General features: G+C 48.9%; 3 protein-coding genes across 6 annotated transcripts; 2 read left to right on the top strand and 1 right to left on the bottom strand.

Annotated features, from left to right (window-relative positions):
• Positions 1 to 305: 305 nt before the first annotated feature.
• On the bottom strand, positions 306 to 10,148 carry BRCC3 (BRCA1/BRCA2-containing complex subunit 3). 2 transcript variants are annotated; one of them, XM_075941265.1, is made up of 8 exons: positions 10,020 to 10,148; positions 7,841 to 7,960; positions 6,903 to 6,990; positions 6,094 to 6,182; positions 4,474 to 4,529; positions 3,403 to 3,534; positions 2,569 to 2,612; positions 306 to 1,062 (listed from the first exon to the last, which is right to left on the bottom strand). In XM_075941265.1, exons 1-8 carry the CDS (start codon positions 10,059 to 10,061, stop codon positions 911 to 913), a joined length of 723 nt encoding a protein of 240 aa, XP_075797380.1. In that variant the 5' UTR covers positions 10,062 to 10,148; the 3' UTR covers positions 306 to 910. The 2 variants fall into 2 exon arrangements, with proteins under 2 accessions (XP_075797380.1, XP_075797379.1); XM_075941264.1 differs by having other exon boundaries at positions 9,957 to 10,113.
• A 43-nt stretch (positions 10,149 to 10,191) lies between these two features.
• Positions 10,192 to 18,443, top strand: CMC4 (C-X9-C motif containing 4). 2 transcript variants are annotated; one of them, XM_075941268.1, is made up of 4 exons: positions 10,192 to 10,307; positions 11,123 to 11,243; positions 15,454 to 15,521; positions 17,269 to 18,443. In XM_075941268.1, exons 2-4 carry the CDS (start codon positions 11,227 to 11,229, stop codon positions 17,436 to 17,438), a joined length of 255 nt encoding a protein of 84 aa, XP_075797383.1. In that variant the 5' UTR covers positions 10,192 to 10,307; positions 11,123 to 11,226; the 3' UTR covers positions 17,439 to 18,443. The 2 variants fall into 2 exon arrangements, with proteins under 2 accessions (XP_075797383.1, XP_075797381.1); XM_075941266.1 differs by lacking the exon at positions 11,123 to 11,243 and having other exon boundaries at positions 10,241 to 10,307.
• On the top strand, positions 11,555 to 15,521 carry MTCP1 (mature T cell proliferation 1). 2 transcript variants are annotated; one of them, XM_075941272.1, is made up of 4 exons: positions 11,555 to 13,728; positions 13,833 to 14,003; positions 14,149 to 14,200; positions 15,454 to 15,521. In XM_075941272.1, the coding sequence occupies exons 1-3, from the start codon at positions 13,609 to 13,611 to the stop codon at positions 14,194 to 14,196; spliced, it is 339 nt and encodes a 112-aa protein (XP_075797387.1). In that variant the 5' UTR covers positions 11,555 to 13,608; the 3' UTR covers positions 14,197 to 14,200; positions 15,454 to 15,521. The 2 variants fall into 2 exon arrangements, with proteins under 2 accessions (XP_075797387.1, XP_006111415.1); XM_006111353.4 differs by lacking the exon at positions 15,454 to 15,521 and adding an exon at positions 14,282 to 14,418 and having other exon boundaries at positions 13,556 to 13,728.
• Positions 18,444 to 19,069: the final 626 nt, after the last annotated feature.

The following is a 19,069-nucleotide window of genomic DNA, read 5'->3' as shown; positions in this document are numbered from 1 at the left end:
AGAGAAAGCTTTTAAACATGCAGTTGGTCTACAAATCACTATGGCACAGCCACGAGCCCTAGAGACGGGCTTCCCCGGAGTGGTGGCAGATGTTATGCAGTGATGGTGTGTGGAAAACCCAATCAGGAGTCCAATGGGAAAGGCAATGCAACACTGAAGTAGGAAATAAAGCAAACTAGTGCAGACAAGAGGGAAAGTTTTCATGATGTTACAGCAACGTCACTCGTCCAGCCCTGCCCAGCAACCGCTGCAACAGCAGCAAGAGACGCTGGACAGAGGGAGAGCACTCAGACTGCATCACCCAACCTCCTTGCTCACTTTGGGTTTCTTTATTTGGTTAGAAATACAGATGTCCTGGCTGCATCTACCCCCACCTTGCACACATGCAAGAGTAGGCCATCAGTAAGCCACACAGCTACTAGACATCAGCCACTACTTGTGAGCTGGAGCTACCAAATGGAGGCAGAATTGGTAGTATCTTAGGCCCGGCAGCACTCCCCCGTCTGACCAGGATTAGCAAATTGCTTGATGTAATTAGCACAGTCACAACCTGTAGAAGTGCAGCTATTACCCCACCCATGACCTCTAGTTCTAGGCTCCTAGAATACACAAAAGGGGAACAGTTCTGTGATGAGCAACAGGGGATAGAAGAACCAAATATAATCACTACGTATCCCCCTGCCAGAGCTGGGGTGTGGCCGGATTGGCCCGTGCAGTGCTGTGGTGCACTTGGAGAGTGAGCTTCTCACACTGGTAGCACAAGGCTTTGCACGTGAGTCAACTTGTGGAAGGACTCTTGGAGCAGTCGCTTGGCGAGAAGAGATGTACAGCTAGCACTGTCACAGGAAGGCAAGACAAACCACTTCAGCCACGTCATGCCTGTCCAATCCGACTGACTGGTGTTTCCTCTTCACTCCAGGGCAGCTAGTTCTTCCATGAGCTCCACTTTCTCCCGCTGCAGCTCCTGTACCCGCTGTTTGTTCTGCTCCAGCCTGTCCTCCAGCCACTGCAGGAGGGGGCCACTGATGGCAGACATCTGGCTGCAGAGATTTTTGGTGAACACTGGAAAAGACAAAAACTACATGGCAGCAGAGGAGGCAGACTCTCTTCCCCAGGAGGCAGAACTGCAAAGCTTACACTGAAAGGTTTCACCACAGTGTTTCACACTGAGACATCCTGGATCCTTACAGGAAAGGGTTAAACAACAGCTACCAGTCAGAGGGGGAGTTGGGAGAAAACGTATACAATTGATTTAGCCCTGAGTTTTACATGCCATTTTCTATTGTATGTCCCTAAAGACACGTAAACAGGCTACAGGAGACTGGCTGTTTTTCATTGTCCATAGGGGGAAGGGTACCCTCTATTTTACACTCAAAGTCAGATACGCCATTGGCCTCCTTGCAGTAGAACACTGCTCCATCCTGCAGAGATCAGAGTTAAAGACAATGGGACTAAAGCAGCCTACTTCCAGCCATGGCGTACAGAAGCCTGCACTGGTGCAATTTGCATGCCGAAGCGCCAGATGTCCACAGCCCACTTTACGCTCTTTCATTTCTGGACCAACATGGCGCTAACATTACTCTGGAGGGAATTCTGCTAAAATTGTCTGCCCCCAACGTTTGAAAATTCTGCACAATGTGCCACCAACTAAACTGCCACCCTGGATCACAGACCACTGGCTACAGGGAGGTGGCAGCTCTCCCTGCAGGGTCCCCTCAGTCGTGAGGTTGAACCCAACCCTGACCCAGAAACATCCTGGGGCCCTGCCCCTCTGCACCAGGCATGCCAGGGGTGGGCAGGCAGGTTCAGCCATGGCGGGGCTGAGTGGGGTATGATCCAGGTGTGGGGTTAGAGGGTTCTTTGTGGGACAATCAGAGTCCAGGCAGCTCAGGGGTTGTGGAGAGCTGCAAGGGCAATGAGGCTCTGCAGTGAGACCCAGGTGAAGGTGGCTGCGGCTCAGAGGGAGGGGAGACTGGGGCTCAGCAGTGATTTCTCTTTCCATTGGCTGCTCCAGGCCCCCGAAACAAGGCACCTGAACTACTGGGGGAGATTTCTTTCACTCCCCATTAGGAAGTGAAACATCTGCAGGGGGCAGGAATTCAGCACCCCCGCTGTGGGGCAAGATTCCTCCAGGAGTACTCTGCGATGAGGCCATGCTACAATAGCCACATCCAGTTCTACAACCATTTAAACCCAATGGATCAACTGAAGGAGGCCACCCAGTTCATTCCATTTGAGAGTCAGTTCCCCAGCCCCCCAAACACCAGAAAGTTAACGAATAATTTGAACTTCCCTAGCCCCATTATAAGAGTGGCCAAGCTTGAAGGGAGCTCTCGGAGGTCAGCCAAGCTGCAGAGCAAGACAGGAGTTACACAGCAAGATCAAAACAGAAGGCTAAATTTGGGCAGAATAATCAAGCCATACGCTGGCTCAATGCCCAAGGTTGCCAAGTGAACACAGGGTTACAATCCACAGAGCTAAACACGGAGATCTGCTGCCCTCTAGAGGCAGGCCCAGGACGACTATTTCCCAAGACCAGATCCTTATTCCCAGCAGAGGAACTCTTACCTGAGCCATTGTGAATCTTGGTTACAGAGTCGAGATGGGTGAGGCTAAAGGCAAGAACAGAACGTAGCTGATGACAAGGCAGCATGAACAGAATGTGAGGTGATCCAGAATAATGGAAAACAGCCACCCACAAGTCTAGAACCACAGGCATTTGGGGACTGCTCGCCCTTACTTAATGGGAGTTCCACTGCATTGACCACGCCATATCAAACCAGGTATTACGAGGAGTATCATGCATTCTTCATGCTGAACCCACAGACAGAATTGCTGTCCCGCTTGCACGAGCATTTTATTAGCATGTGGTCTTATTTCCTACACCCCCTTCCTTCAGACCAGCCTTTTTCACCTCTACCCATTTTGAGAACTAGGATCATCAGAGGACCATGCAATTGCCTATCATACTATGCAGGCGCCTTGCTCTTTTCTGTGCCGGGGGAGAGCTGCTAGCTGTAGCTTCTCCAGCCTCTGGGCATGGGGCCTGAGCTACAGCCCACTTCGCAAGGAGGTGCAGCCTCACTGGGCTCACAGAGGAAAATTTTGGAACAGCTGTTTGAAATTAGCCCCCCTGCAGAGGCACCGTAGGGAGCAGGAGTCATTAGCCAGACTACAAGCACATATGGTGAAGAGCCAACCGTTAGGACTGGGAGCTAGCTCCAAGGTCTCTCATGGCAGCAGGTGTCACTAACCCGTCTGCTTCCTAGACGTGGGCTCTGCTCAGGATAAAGGACTATGAAGGTCGAGCTTATTAACTGTGAAAGCCTCGGTCATCAACTAGCCCCTCGGGTGCTATGGAAGGGAAGTGACCCCGACCCCGGCCCCGGCCCCTACCCATACCTGTGAATTCTCCTGTATGCATCTTGCTCCTCCTGGCACAAGATCTTGGGCAGCTCCACCGCCGATTCCAGACATACTTTCCCAATGGTGTCATGGGGAACCACATGGATAGGAATTTCAATCCTCTCATACCTGCAGGGTGATGACGTGCAAGTTACCGCCCCTACCCTTGTGGTCTGCTACTTTCAACAGTCAGCACTGCCATCTGGCAGGAACGGCTTGCCCCCCGTCACAGCACCACAGCTGTGCTGCTGGGATGGCTTGTCGTGTGGCCTGACAGACGAGAAGCAGTTTGCACTGGCTTATGAATGGAAAGAGGAGCTAAGACGTCAGCATTGTGGACACCTCCTGATAAGCATATGAATATGGAGGGCCCTATGGCTTGGATTCCCCTTTAGAAAGGTGTCCACTTTCAAGCAGGAAATGAGGCCTTCTGTAGACATCCATAATTACTGGCATGAACACAACACTTAGTTCTATGTTCAGATGATCATCTGTAATCTTGTCACAAACCAATTCTACAAGCCAAATACACAGAGAGGAGTTAGAATTGAAATTGTGGATGAATTGTAATTCCCACACTGATAATGGATGGCTGGGACATTATCAACCTAACATTCAATGAAGGTGCTAACAGCTCTTTGTCTGTGTAGATTCTTGGGTTAGTATCCTTCCTATCTAACTGCTATCCTATGATCCGTAACTGCTTCTTTTAACTATCCAATCTTTAGGTGCTTATAGGTTACCAGTTCTGCCGACTTGTTTTTCCCTTTGATATTTTCATACCCTCTGCTCCTTGTTTCTCACCCCTTTCCTTTTTTTTCCCCGCCTTCCCCCTTCTCCCCTATATATTTTGGGTCTGCACATCCTAAACTCACAACTCCGGTCATCTGAAGAAGTGGGCGGTGCCCACGAAAGCTCATGATACCATCGACATGTTTTGTTAGTCTGCAAAGTGCTACCAGCCCATTGGTTGTTCAAGCTTATCAGTAATTGTTCAAGTTAACCAAAGAAAGCGGAGGATAAAAAGGAGACTGATCACTGACTTAAATCTTTTCAGACAGTACTTACTCGGAGCTCTTCTGAGCCTGAATTGACTGGAAGCAGGTGTAGAGTATCCGGCCCGTCTAGAAGAATCAGCAGAAACAAACACCAGACTATGTGAATGAGAGCGCACCTAAAATCCCAACTTTCAAATACAGGTTGGACCTCCCTGGTTGGCTTGGTCAGGACCTGACCCGTCCCGAAGGACAGACTTTGACAGGCCAGGGGAGATGTCCACTGCCACGAGCCAGCCAGCCCCCCGGCCTCTCCTCTACTCTGCTGCTGCCGGCCCCAGACTGCTTTTGGCAGCTGAAGTTCTCTGGCCCTGGCCCGCACTGCTGTGTGGCGCCAGATTTCCCCAGCCCTGCGCTGACATAGGCAGCTGGGCTTCTCCGGCCCCCAACTCTGCACTGCCGCAGGTGCCTGGAATTCCCCAGCCCTGTGCTGCCATAGTCTGCCCAGATTCTCTGGCCCAGCACTGCTGTGGGGCTCCTCTGGCCCCACTGTTCCCAGCTGGGCTGGTGGCCCTCCTGCCATTAGGCTCTAAGGCTCTCTGGTACAGGAGCATCCGTGGCATTGCTAGACCAAAGAGTGCCGATTTTCAGAGGTGCAACCCATAATGCTTTTCCGGATGGGTTCAAATGTACCATTTCTTGGTGAGGCAAGAGGCAAAAATTCATAAGAAACAAATAGTAAGTCACCCACTACCGACTCTTAACTAGAACATAAAACTTTTAAATCAGAATCATCTGATTAAACCAACAAAAGCCGGGAAAAGCTGGTTAAAGACATTTCCTTCCCATCTTGTCCCAGTATGCCTCTCACAGGGGACAGTGATGTTAGATAAAATACTCTGAAATAGTTAGATACAACAAGCCTGAAACACAGGAGAACATAAGCCTATGCTGAATGGAACGTGTTATTGTGGTGCAGAAAGTTACCTTCTTTATGCCCTCATGAGCACACCATAATCACTGTCTGGTCCTACCAACCCTGTAAACATAAACCTATTAACCTATCATTTTCCATCAGGTTTTCTTGCTACATTTGCCAGTTATAAATTGGAGTTAAACACGTTTGCTTCCTTCAGAATATCTTCTCTACCAACATTAAACTGTAGCACTGAATAGGGATGTAAGAGTGTAGCCATGTGAATGGGTATGAGATAAGCATAAGCTTATCGGTTAACCCACATGGCTCCACATAGCTCTTGTTCCAGCTCCTGGGGAGTCACATGCCACCCTGTACTGCTGCCTCTGATACAGAGGCAGCAGGACAGCAGCTGACTCCCCAAGAGCAGGATGACAAGTGGGAGCCAGTGGACACCAGCTCCTGGGGAGCTGGCTACTGCCTCGCGTGTAGCCATATAACTGCTGAAATGTTCAGCAGCTATACGCTTATTCAGTTACAAATATATTCAACATTAGGAATATTAGAACGTGTGTAACTGAACTAGCCTGCAGGTTAGCTCACATCTGTGCTGCATTTATATTGCTCACATTCCAGCAGGCCTCTGACGCAGCTTCAGAGTGAACCCATATTGCAGATACCATTCAGGATTAAGTATAAAACTTCAGCTCTGCATCAAAGCTGAAGCTTCAGACTGGTATTTGAAGGGTTTCTTCTCTCTATTTACAAGTTGCCTACCTTTGTGTTCTTGTCCTCAATGAAACAGGAAAAGATGAGCCCCACAAAGCCCTGGTCCATCATCTGATACATGGCTTGAGTGCGAACATCTGAAGGCATGAATAAGAACAAAATAAACAAGCGGCTGCTAAGCAGAGAAGGACTATTCCAGTCACCAAAAGCACCAGGCAAAGACATGCCACCTTCCCAGATGCCACTCTCTAGTTTCATCCTAGTCAAATGGATATTTTGATTTTTTTTGTTTGTTTGTTTAAAAAAATCTCTCCCCAGGTCCCCAAAAACACCCAACTTTAAAGGAATATTTAAAAATTTCCAGTAACTGGACAAATACAAAGCAACACTAAAATGCTAGGATTCTAGCTTTAAAACCCATCTATAAAAATTGCAATAAGAAATAATGAAGTAAAACATCCACCTGATAACATGTATCTAGACAGGCAGAACAAAGCTGCAACCATACACCCAAGAAGGTATAATTATGAACATCTCAGAGGTACAAATAATCTTCATTCCCAAGATGTTGGAAACCCTGAGGTTCTACTCTACAACTAGGGGAAAAAAAAGACATCCAAGAGCTTTGAGTATCTCTTTCGGTTTCTTGTGTTTCTGGTTGCAGCTCTGACCTTCCAGTCTTGAAGAACACCTATGAGAACAGACTGACTACCTTCCAAATCCAGAGGACTTCCCATTTTAGATCATTTGAAGGTAGGGGAAAATTAAAAAGTCTAAAAGCATCATTTAACAAGAAAAGAAATGAGACGCACAATAAAGCACATATCCATATGAACCTCTGGGCTGACACTCCTTACCTACATGAGATGGCCAGACAGTTATGTGTGGATGAGAATGATACCAGCCCACAACTCTCATGGGACGTCCTGTCATCTCAGCCAACCTGTGTGTCAGTCAAGGTGCTTTCAAAACAGCGAGACAGCAGAAGAGACTACAGATCCCTTGTACAAGTTAAATAATAAGCACGTGGCAGAATTCAAACAAGCATTTAAGGGATAATTTTATACTAATGCATTAAAAAGAAGAACTGGTGATGGTGTTTGCTGGTATGATCTCCCTTGTGGCAACCAATGAACCACTTCAAGGAAGAGTTACATCTATGAGGGTGAACAGAAGCAATGTGCATGTGTATACAGAAATAAAACAACAGATGCTAGAAAAGTACCCAAAGAATCAGACTCCGGTCATTACAAAGATTGCACTTCAAAAGGGCTTCTCTACGAGGGGAACTTTCAAATACACTAAAAGTGAAAATACAAGCCTATTAACCTTTAATTTTCCATGAAGTTTTCTTGCTGCATTTGCCAATTCTAAAAGGGAAAAGTGAGCTTTCTTCAAAATACAAAGGCAGTCTTAAAGGAAAACTCCAGGAATTAGCTATAATGTTTTGGATGTTAGACTACATGTCAATTTGCTTCCTCCAGAACATTTTCTCTATTCATATTAAACTGAACCATTGACTATATTTGTGACAAAACCACATGATCAAGAACAAAGGGTAATTACAATATGGTGCCATCACATCATTCAAAAAGGGGGAAAAAAAGACTGCAGCAACGGAGAACTGAAGCACAGCCTCTTAAAGTGAAAGTGAAAAGGCAGAAGGCAACTTTATTTTAACTACAATAATTCAAGTGTGGTACTGAAATCAAAAGGATTTGAGGTCTAGAAATCTTGTTGTTAAACTTCCTAATGACCACAGCCCTTTCTGGCTACAGTCGCTGTAAAAGGATATCTCTGCTTCAGTAGAAGCAGCTGAAAGCTGCTCCGGAGAAATCTCCACTCGATCTTTCCTCTTATCTGAACGGCGCAGGATGATCACAGAATGAATATGAACAATTCTACTGGTATCAACCTAATAATAAATGAGGAGGAAGAGTCACTCACTTCTTTCTCAGTGAACCAGCTTCCCAGTGACGGCACTGCTACCACGTCTTTACCAACCCGCCTCCCCCCCCCACACACACACACTTTCTCTTAAAACATAGGGACAAGTGGGTTGTTTTTCCTAGGTTTTCATTTCAGAAACCATGAATTTAAAATTCTTGAAAATTATGAGTTGAGGGTGTCACAGCAATCTCAGAGCAGAATTGGCAAAAGTGGCTGATTGCTGAAAAGAGAGCCAAGACAGGAGTAGTCCATTGTAGACTTGGAGAAAAGCGAGGCACATGTTACAGAGATGTTCTTTTAAATGTTTATACAGAATATGTCTATGCTATGCCAGCTTTGGTCATTGCTATTAAGTCTTCACTTCCGTGACAATCAGGTTCACTCAAGAAAATAGCAGGTTTGCTTTTTGTGCATAGCTTCATCACACACTTTTTTTTGCATATGATGCTTTTAGGGTTGATCAGAGCATGAGAAGTCTACTAAACACCCCACTGCTCAGAAACTAAGTCTACTTGTCAAATCAAAACACACAGGTGCCCCCAAGTCATGCCCTTTCCTGAAGGCCAGATGCTCACCTGCTGCTTTGACTTCGAACATGCAGCAATGGTCCCTGTTGGCTAAACTCTGCACATTCCCCTTCCCTGCCCATTAATGCTAGTGCTCAAACAAACAGTAGTCAATGCTGCATCCAGAGCACACACCTAATCAGTTAGCATTTCGTCACCCATCCCCCAATTCTGTGCTGTCCCTCAACTATTAAAGCAAAGCCTCAGAACAGAGAAGAGCTAATGTTCATTTCCATGCATCACCAACCTGGGGAGCGACTACCTCATAGAACAGAGGACATCTGCACACTCACCTGCTCGCAGCACCCAAATGTCCTATGCGAGGTGTGCGACTACTCACAAGCACCCTCCCTCCCGACACAGAGCTTTCGGTTGGAAGAGGGAATGTGGGCTCCCACCCCGGCAGGGCACATTAGCTTACCAATATCAGAGGCCCCAGAACTGTGTCCCTCGCTTATAGGCATATGCCATTCCCTGGTCCATACTGGGGGGGTGGAGCCTGACACCCCAGCAGAGGTGGCGGAGCCCGGACCGCACGGGGGGGGGGAGGAGAGGGAAGGGGGCCGGTCCGCACGGGGGGGGGGGGGGGTGAAGGAGAGGGCGGGGCCCGGTCCGCGCGGGGGGGGGTGAAGGAGAGGGCGGGGCCCGGTCCGCACGGGGGGGGGGGGAGGGTGAAGGAGAGGGCGGGGCCCGGTCCGCACGGGGGGAGGGGGGGGAGAGGGCGGGGAAGGGGCCCGGACCGCACGGGGGGAGGGGGGGGGGAAGGGCGGGGCCCGGTCCGCACGGGGGGGGGGGTGAAGGAAAGGGCGGGGCCCGGACCGCACGGGGGGGGGGGAGAGGGATAGGGAGGGGCCCGGACCGCACGGGGGGGGCGGGGGCGGGGCCCGGTCCGCACGGGGGGGGGTGAAGGAAAGGGCGGGGCCCGGACAGCACGGGGGGGGGAGGGGCCAGGTCTGCACGGGGGGGGGGGTGAAGGAAAGGGCGGGGCCCGGACCGCACGGGGGGGGAGGGGGAGGGGGAGGGGGCGGGGCCCGGACCGCACGGGGGGGGAGGGGGAGGGGGAGGGGGAGGGGGCGGGGCCCGGTCCGCACGGGGGGGGGGAGGGGGCGGGGCCCGGACCGCACGGGGGGGGAGGGGGCGGGGCCCGGACCGCACGGGGGGGGGAGGGGGCGGGGCCCGGACCGCACGGGGGGGGTGAAGGAAAGGGCGGGGCCCGGACCGCACGGGGGGGGGGGGGGAGAAGGAGAGGGCGGGGCCCGGTCCGCACGGGGGGAGGGGGAAGGGCGGGGCCCGGTCCGCACGGGGGGGGGGAGGGGGCGGGGCCCGGTCCGCACGGGGGGAGGGGGGGGAGAGGGCGGGGAAGGGGCCCGGACCGCACGGGGGGGGGGGCGGTACCTCCCCGATGCAGAGCCCCATGACCTCCTCCTTCTCGGTGCTCAGCGCGTGGTTGAGACACACCAGGAAGGCGTCGGCCTCCAGGTGCACCGCCTGCACCGCCATCTTGGAGCGCCGCCCCCAGCCCGGAAGCGCGGGGCACGCGCCCCCAAGAGCCGGCGCGCCCTGGCCAATGGCAGCGCAGCCAAGCGCTAGGGCCGGGGCACTTCCGGTCCGGCTGTCGGAAGAGCCCGGCCACGCGCCGGCGCCGAGGCGGTTCGGTTCCGGAGCCCGAAGTGCCCGCGGCTGCGGAGGGCAGGGGCTGGGCTGGAGCGGCGTGCGCTGGCGGCCGGGGCCCGGCCGGGGCCGCAGGTAGGTGGCTCGGGCGGCGCAGCCGGGGTCCCGGTGGCTCCGCCGGGGCAGGGCCGAGCCCCGGCCTGGTTGTGCGCAGGCGGCGCTGGCCTGCCCTTAGCACGGCCCGGGCAGCGCAGGGCTCCCGCGGGGGCAGGCGGCTCAGGCCGGCGGGGCAGCACCCGACAGCCCCTGGCCCGGCGCTGCAGCTAAGCACACGCAGTGTCGCACGGCACAGAGCGCTTAGCCCCCGTGCACTGTAGCCCTGGCAACCTCTGAGATGCCGCCGGGGTGCCCCCTTGTAGACTCGGGACCGAACCCATCTGAAGGGCTGATACATTGTTTGTCACACGGGCTAGACCTCCTACCAGCCATTTCCATGAAAGCTGCCAGTGCCCGGGGACTCCTTTAAACTTCAACGGCCTGATACTGAGATGGGCTGAACATCTGCACTCCTTTCTGCAAACATATTGATTAGGACGTAGGATCAATGATGATAGATCAGTTCATTAATTCTGCAAATATCAGACTGGGTAATGATTCCATTTAGAATGTGGAACAATATGGGATCAAACTGCAGAAAATAAGGAAGAGTTCTCATATTGTAAAATAAATAGTAAGTAACCTTAAGTCTCCTTTCTGCTGCTGTAAGCTGTTTGCCTTCTCAGTAGAATCAAGATTAGAGTTTTGTATGTTTTCTCTCCAAGTTATTTTCAAGGTTTTAGGTATGAATTTTCCTGCTCTTTACTTTTTTCAGATTACGTACATGTTTCTCTCCTGTGTTTGCTTTCTCGTTTTTAAAGAAAAACATTTCTTACTCCAATTCCGGTTGACAGATATCCACGTCCTCAAGACCACAGCTATCTCTAATTTGGCATCTTGTTGGCAGTCTCATACAAGAGGGCCAGGACTCAGTGGGCCATGGAGACTGAATTAACCTATGGAATTCTGGGCGGGGTAAGAGCACATTTGTGGGCCAGTAAACAGTCTGGAAGCAAGTGCAAGTCTGTGGGCAAGAAGATAGAAAGGTACCAATCAACTGGCACTTCTCTGTCACTAACTTGCCCACAGAATGGCTATGTCTAGACTGGCATGATTTTCCGAAAATGCTTTTAACAGAAAAGTTTTCCGTTAAAAGCATTTTCAGAAAAGAGCGTCTAGATTGGCACGGACGCTTTTCCACAAAATCACTTTTGCGCAAAAAAGCCCTGATTGCCATTTTCGCGATCGGGGCTTTTTTGCGGAAAACAAATCTGAGCTGTCTACACTGGCAAAAGTTTTGCGCAAAAGGACTTTTGCCCAAACGGGAGCAGCATAGTATTTCCGCAAAAAGCACTGATTTCAATAGGAGGTCAGTGCTTTTGCGGAAATTCAAGCGACCAGTGTAGACAGCTGGCAAGTTTTTCCGGAAAAGTGGCTGATTTTCTGGAAAAACTGGCCAGTTTAGGCACAGCCAATGAGTTTTTACTTTATTACACTCCCAGACTAAAAGGGAAACTTGCACAGCTATTTCCCATTCTGTACCTTCCACTAGCACCACAATCATACCAAATAAATATTAATCTTTATTTTTTAATTCCAAGCATAATCTAATATTTGTAAACTTAAAAAACAACAAATGGTCTGGTAGCACTTTATAGGCTAACAAAACACGTAGCTGGTATTATGAGCTTTCATGGGCACAGCCCACTTCTTCAGATGACCAGAGTTTTATTTGTAGACTTTGCAGATGTTGCAGTCACATTACCTTCTGCTGTGATCTAAATGAATCAGTACTTAGATGATAGCCCACCAAGGAAAACCCAGATGCTGTAGGAAGTAGAGCTGGTGGTCCAATCATGTCAGTCAGTAGTGAACTGAACTGATACCCCAATGTGGTAGTGGGGGAACCATGCTATTGGAGGTTGTCTTTCAACTGACATATAAAATCAAGCTCTTGAGCACTTGTGGTCATTATGGAGTAAGGCAGTAGTATCCTGGCCAGATTCCAACTTGGATAATTATGTTCTACTGACTTAGGTGTACCGTGGTCGTTTCCACATATCAGTGTTGGACAAAGTGATTTCTGCGCATTTCTGTGAATCAGTTCAATTCTGTAAAACGCCTTGTGATCTTCCAGAATGAACATGAACGGTGTGCTAGCAATACCACCGTATCCTTTAGAGATTGTTCGACCAGGCCTCATGTTGAATGACTTCATTCCTGATTTCCTTGAAGTGCCAATGCTCCAATTCATTTAGTATTTCTGAGGTGACCTGGATAGCAAGGGACTGTATTATCCCTCATATGTTGCATAGAGACAGTTAATGTTTTCTTTCACTGAACACTTCTCTCATTTGTTTGTACCCAGATTTGCTTACTTACATGCAATGTTTGCCGTGTACACCCACAAGTTTTCTGGGTGAGATCACAGTATTTCACTGGGAAATTGCTTCTGGTTTATATCCAGAAGGCGTTACACTGATTAGTTCTTAATTCTTTTCCTCCACATTAAAAATAGAACTAAGAATACACTGTTTTGGTTGCCTCATGTAGTTCTAAAGAGTCACTTTCTTGACCTTCAATATGCTAACCAGTCTTCAGTGGGCTGATAAACTTGCTGTTAAACAAGAATCCTAAAGAAAAAGCCACCTCAGTGACTAACGTTCTGTTGCCCACACTGGTATTGACAACCCTTCAAATTAGGAGCTAAGATCTGAAATGCACAAAGTAGTAATGGCTATTCACAAGAAGCTTGTAAATGGGCAGCTCTCCCAGCCTTTGACAGAGATCTGATGATTGCGAGTGGTAGCACTACAAGTGCGGATGACCTGCAGAGCTGTATGCTGTATAGGCAGGATTGTTTCTGGAACGATGCTGGCTCTTTCTAAGCTACTTTCGCCTCTTGTTGGTTGCCAGACCTGCCTTTGGGAGCATGAACACCACTGGCTCTGGACTCTTGTTTAAAGACACTTTGTAAAATAATATATTGTGTGCACAATGCCTGTTTCTTCACTACAACTATTAATAGAAAAAGTATCACTGATTGTAAAGAGATACAATGATGGTTATATAGCGCCTTTCATCCCAAACCTTGCAAACTATGAACAGCCATGTATGCCCCAAAGTGTGAGCATTTCATGACATTTGGATATCTTCCGAGCTTCCTGCATTGACTTTTGGGTATATTGCTAGTGACTCTTTGCGAGCACATAATGGCGTCTTTGAACCCAGGTAGTTTTCAGGCCTAACAGTTTGCTCCATGAATTTGTTCAGAACTGAGGGGAAACATGCGTGTGTCCTGTGTGTTGATGCTGCATGCCTAGTGGAAGTGTCCTAACACATGGTTGAGGGAATGGCAGAAGGAGGGGACGCCGGGGCTCCGCCCATCCATCTGTGGGTGCGACGGGTAGGCGTCTACTGTGATGAACGCCGTAAAACATGGCTCGTGGCTGTGGAAGAGGCAAGTGACTTTCAAGCTTCTCAGTGATCAGAGTTCTGATATTGTGGATATCTTTACTGCATTGCTAATAAATAACTAGTCTTCTCTTGTGTTCTTTCCCCTAGGAGGCAGGCACCCTGAGGGCCCGGATTCAACGAGTTCGGGTTCCCCTGGGTGAGGCGTTGCGACCCAGCCAACTTCCCCCATCACAGCTGCCTCACATGTGGCAGCTTTCCGAGGGCGAGCGGTACAGGGACAGTAACTCTCGTGTTTGGCAGATACAGCACCACCTAATGGTAAGGCTGGTGGCAGGCCTGAGTCAGTCGTGTTGGTGAAGTCCTTGAGGAAAGGCTCTGTAGAAGGGCAAAGGCTTATTATTTGTATAGAGGTATATTAGCTCTTTGCCACAGTGGTTTAGGGTTCTGAACTTGTCTTTTACAGATTGGGGGAGTTGAAGAGCTGCTGCTTAGACTCATGCCTGGTGATTAACCTGGTAAGTGTTGCCATTTCCCCTGTCTCTTACTCTTCTTTAACTATCTGTGGTGGTCCTTTAATATGAATTTTTGTCTTTCAGGAGCGGTGACTCTTGGAAGATGTCCCTGTTTGTTTTGTACAATAGATGATTCTCCCACCGCTGAGGTGGGAGGTGGCAGCTGCTTAACAGCACACAGCAGCACCACACAAGAGTTTAGGACAGGCAGTGACGAAGACTATCATGTCCAGTTGAAACTGCAAGGGGCAGTTTTAGGTAGGCAGAATGTAATTTCCCTGACGGGAGTTTGGCCAGGATACTGGGGCCAATGCCCCATCTGTTTTGCAAAGCGCCGTAGGATTGTTAATGACCATGAGTGTCCTCTCCACAAGACAGCACCTCAGCATCCCCTAGTACTGGCTGGGGACTTTGGCTTAATGGTGGCTCAACTGGAAGAGTGATGGTCCAACACTGCTTCCTGCAGCATCGGCATTTTCTTTGGCGTCTCCCATACAGCTACTGACCCCCCTCTGTGTCTGCTTTCCTTTTGATCTCAAAGTGTCATGATGGCAGTCAGGTTACATTTGGCGTCCAAAGCCTTGTTTTAAGAAGGCTTGAATCCAATAGGGTTGCCTGCAGCATTTTTTGCTCAGCTCTTTTAATCTACCAATTGCCAAAACATTTCCTTAAAAAGAGGCATACTTTTTTAGGGTCACACAAAACGCTTTTGTTTATAATTCCTTCTCCACAGGCAGTTCTATGACACATGCTGTGTCCTAGCAGTGCCACTCACTGCAGCAATGCTGGTACATCAGGAGTTGTTTGAGCATAATACACTTTACCTGAATTGAACTGTTAAACAGCCATGTTCATTTAAGCATCCTTCAGATTCAGTGAGGGTGAGCATTAGATTTGACCATCTTCAGGTTTTACAAGATGAGGCCTTTAAGATTACCCATCATCCATTTTTCATTCCTTGCCTAACTTTAGCTGTCCCCAGTGACATTCTAGGGTTTGTAAAGCACTCTTGCCCGCTGGGCCAGTGGAGGACGAGAATAGGGTGAAGGCTCTGTGGTTAGCCTGTGGGGATAAGGGATTTTTTGTATATCTTGCAGTAATCCTAAAGGAGCAGACTACCTTTGAATGGGGACCAGTTATCCATTGTGAGGAGGGTGCACGAGCAGGAAAACAGAGCTCCGTAGGGTCTAAAGCCTTAGCCCCTAGAGAAAACCCATGCCCCACTGTTTGTACAGTAACATTTTCTGTCATTCTAGTTCTGTGGATATGCCCCTGAAGGATCCCTGCCAGAAACAAGCCTGTGAAATACAGAAATGCTTGCAAGGTACTATGTGCAATCTTTTTTGGGGGGGAGGGGTGGGGGGGAGGTTTTTAGTTTTTATATTTAGCCCCGTCCCCCTTTCTGTCTGGCAAAAGGAAGATGGCAAGGACACAAAATGACTTAGTGGCAAATGTAAGGCAGGTATAAAATCAGATTTAAATATCCCCACATTGCCTTTGATTTAGTGTAACTGGACTCCACTACTGTATGACAGAAGAGTTTGTTACAATAAAGGACAGTACTTCTCTGTATGTCTGGAGAGAGAAGCAGTGATGATAAAGTGTGGGGTAAAGTTTGCATTAACTTGTATTTGCGATGGTGGCATTACTCACACTTGGCAAAGAAAACTGGGCAATTGACAATGACCATACCTTGCAGACACAAGCAAAAGAAACGGTTCCTACTTGTGCCTATATGGCACAGGGGGCTAGCAATGGCCTACATTAATCCCTTGGGCATCTAGTGCCTATGCCGAATGCTCCAAACTTCCTTTGAAAATAACAAGCATGTGGCGTACACACAGTGTATCATACCAAGGGTTTATATGCTGTTTCAACAGGTGCTTCTGGCGTGACTCAGTGCTCATGCCAGGCCAGCAAGCCTTGTGGCAGCTAGCACCTATTTTCAGTCTAGGAATATCTACTTAAATGCCTACTTCTCTTGGCTAACAGGGTGAGTCCCCAGCTAGAGAGGAAAATGCAGGAGAGGCTTTAGGACTGTTGCCTCCTCAGGCCAGCTGTGACAAAAGTAATACTTCCAATTTTCTGAGATAGGATCAGGCCACGCGGGTGATGAAATTGCCCCTATGTGTGTAGTCACAGACACCAGGAGAGGTCCCCCTTTTAGATGGGGAAGACAGTATGTAGAACAGGACAGGGAACCTTTTCTGGGTCAGGAGCCACTGGCCCACAGAAAAATCAATTGGGGCCACGCACAAGCAAGAAGCAAACAAAAAACAAACCCTGTCACTGACATGGCAGAAAGAAAGACGCTTACCCCACCCGTACCACTTGGGCACCAGAGTTCCCCTCGCACTCCAGCTGCTCTGGGGAGTGCCAAGGTTCCCCCCAGGGCCGGATTAATTCTTTTGGGGGCTTGGATCTAGGAGATTTTTGTGCCCTCCCCTCTTCCCCCTGGCTCTGGGTGGGGTCAAAAATGAAAGGATCAATGTGCAGGAGGGGGCTGCCAGAGAACAGGCTGGTGGTGGAAGTTGGGGTCTGGGTGGACAGGTGCAGGAGCAAGGTGAGAGTGTGGGGTCTGGGTGGGAAGGAGGTAGGGTGGAGGAGGGGGCAGAGGATTGGGGCACTTACCTGGTGCGGCTCCCGGGGGCAGGGTACAGGTGGCTCTGTGCCACCTTGTGCTTACAGGCACTGTCTCCACTACTCCCCCTGGCCATGATCTCCAGCCAATGGAAGTAGTGGGGGAAGACGCCTGCAGGCCTCTGCTAAACTCCCCGTACTCCTCGGGAATGTTCATAACAGAAATGTTTGTAACTCTGAACAAAACATTAGGGCTGTTCTTTCAGAAGTGTCAACTGAACATTCACTTAGTAGAGCTTTGAAACTTTGAAGAAGAAAAATGCTGCTTTCTCCACTTGTCCAGAATTCTTAAAACATTCTCCTTCCGGGTTTAATTTATTTTTCAGCAGAGATCCACAATGGAAAAAACGTAACTGGGTTAGATGAACCCCCTTGTTCATGTAGTTTCCTCCCTAGTGCAGGATTAGCATCTCCATTCTTTTATTTTACAGCCAACAACTATCAGGAGGCTAGATGCAAGGCTGTGCTCCAAGAGATGCGAAGATGCTGCGCCCAGTACCCCAAGGGCAGATCCATCTGTTGTTCGGGGTTTGAGAAAGAAGAAAGAGAGAGGGAGACGCACAAGACAGTTTCAGATGGGTTTCATGCAGCACAACAGTAACAGGCTGCAGCTCCAGGCTGTTATGGAGTGTGGGCTGCCAGACAAAGTAGTATGCAAGTGGCAAACAAGAACTCTTCACAGCTAAACCAAGGGGGTTCAGGCTGGAATGGAGGCTACTTTGAGGAATAAGATAATTCATTCTCCAGACCAATAAGGAAACCAGAGAAGACTCCATCATAGAATTAAATGTCTTGTGCTCTGAAATGTAAAATTCAGTACAGTAGATGGGCTGTTCAAACAATTGTGCCTTAGAGTGCATTACATCTCTCAAACATAGTTTGTTTCTGATGCTTAACATGCTCAGTTATCCATTGTCAGAATAAGAATTTGAGGGTGAAATATAAAACTTATTCAGCCTTCACTGAACACAATGCATTAAGCAAGACCATCTTCAAGTAGGTGAAATATTCCTTTCGTTGGGCCATAGTTTCCTGAAGTGATCTGCTTTTCTAGTGATTAAAGCAAGAACAGGAGTCCGCTCTAGGGTTATTCCCAGCTGGGCCACGGTTCCTCTCCGACCGTAAGTGCCTGTTCCCTCCACTGTGCAGCTAGACTAGATTTGAGTGTTTGGACCACACTGCACAATAGTGCTGGAATGGCCTTAAAGACCCTGCAGAAACATTTTATTTCAGGGACTGCTACAGGAGTAGAATTTATGTAAAATCAAGGTGTTGGTCAGAAATAGATGTTAACGCTTTGCTGAGTGCAGCAGTCTTTTTGTATGACTCAACATCTCTAAGCAATATGACGTGCAGCGAACGTGTGAGCCTACAGTGCCCCTTTGCACATCTGTCATACAAAGCCTAAGCAGTTGAGTGAAATGAGCACCCTGACATGCATAATCAAGCACAACTTAGTTACCAATGTAGGTTTTTAGGAACAGTAACAGACCACTGCAGTTACTACAGGACATAATGGGCAGATCCATCAAAGCAGAGGTGACAGGTCCATTTGTGTTGTGTTCTAAATACCATAATGCAAAATAAATGACTGGCATAATCTGAATTCTCAGTGGGGTACTTATTCCTTTCTGTTTAGATCATAACTTTGCATCTCATTTTATCAGACAGGGAGGCTGATTTCATGACGTAGGCCTCACACCCACAAATCTTTGATGGAAGCTGGTGTCTTTCTATCCTGAGCCCGTAACAAATTAACAATGTCAAAGGTTGTTAACTGTTGATAGGGATTATCAGTCCTCACCACCGGAGTACTGCTCCGTTAGCTGTTATCAGACATTTGGCTGTATGCATGTGCTCCTGCTGTGTGCTGCCCACGCTCTGAGCATATAGCCAGCATAGCAGACCCCAGGCAAACCCATGACACAAAATCAGACAAGAAACACCAGGCCAGGTTTGTCAATGAAGCAGCGTCCCAGTTCCCTGGATCAGATGTCCACAGTTATGATAGGATGTGTGCTTGTTGCAATGGACTCAGCTCAGTCAGTAGTGGGACTTTCCACTGAGCCCTAGGCTAGACAAGGCCGGCCCCCTTAAAATACATCTTTACACACAAACGAGGATGCTAACATCTGATGTACCTGGGTGTGCCACCCATTACTTTGTACATGTTGGTTCAATCAAAATACCACTATCCATCGTGCTGTCGTCCTGAACCTGGGTTAGTATGTT

Source organism: Pelodiscus sinensis, chromosome 13 (genome assembly GCF_049634645.1).
Source record: "Pelodiscus sinensis isolate JC-2024 chromosome 13, ASM4963464v1, whole genome shotgun sequence".
In the NCBI taxonomy this organism is placed as follows: domain Eukaryota; kingdom Metazoa; phylum Chordata; order Testudines; family Trionychidae; genus Pelodiscus; species Pelodiscus sinensis.
This window is presented reverse-complemented; position numbering and strand designations above follow the sequence as displayed.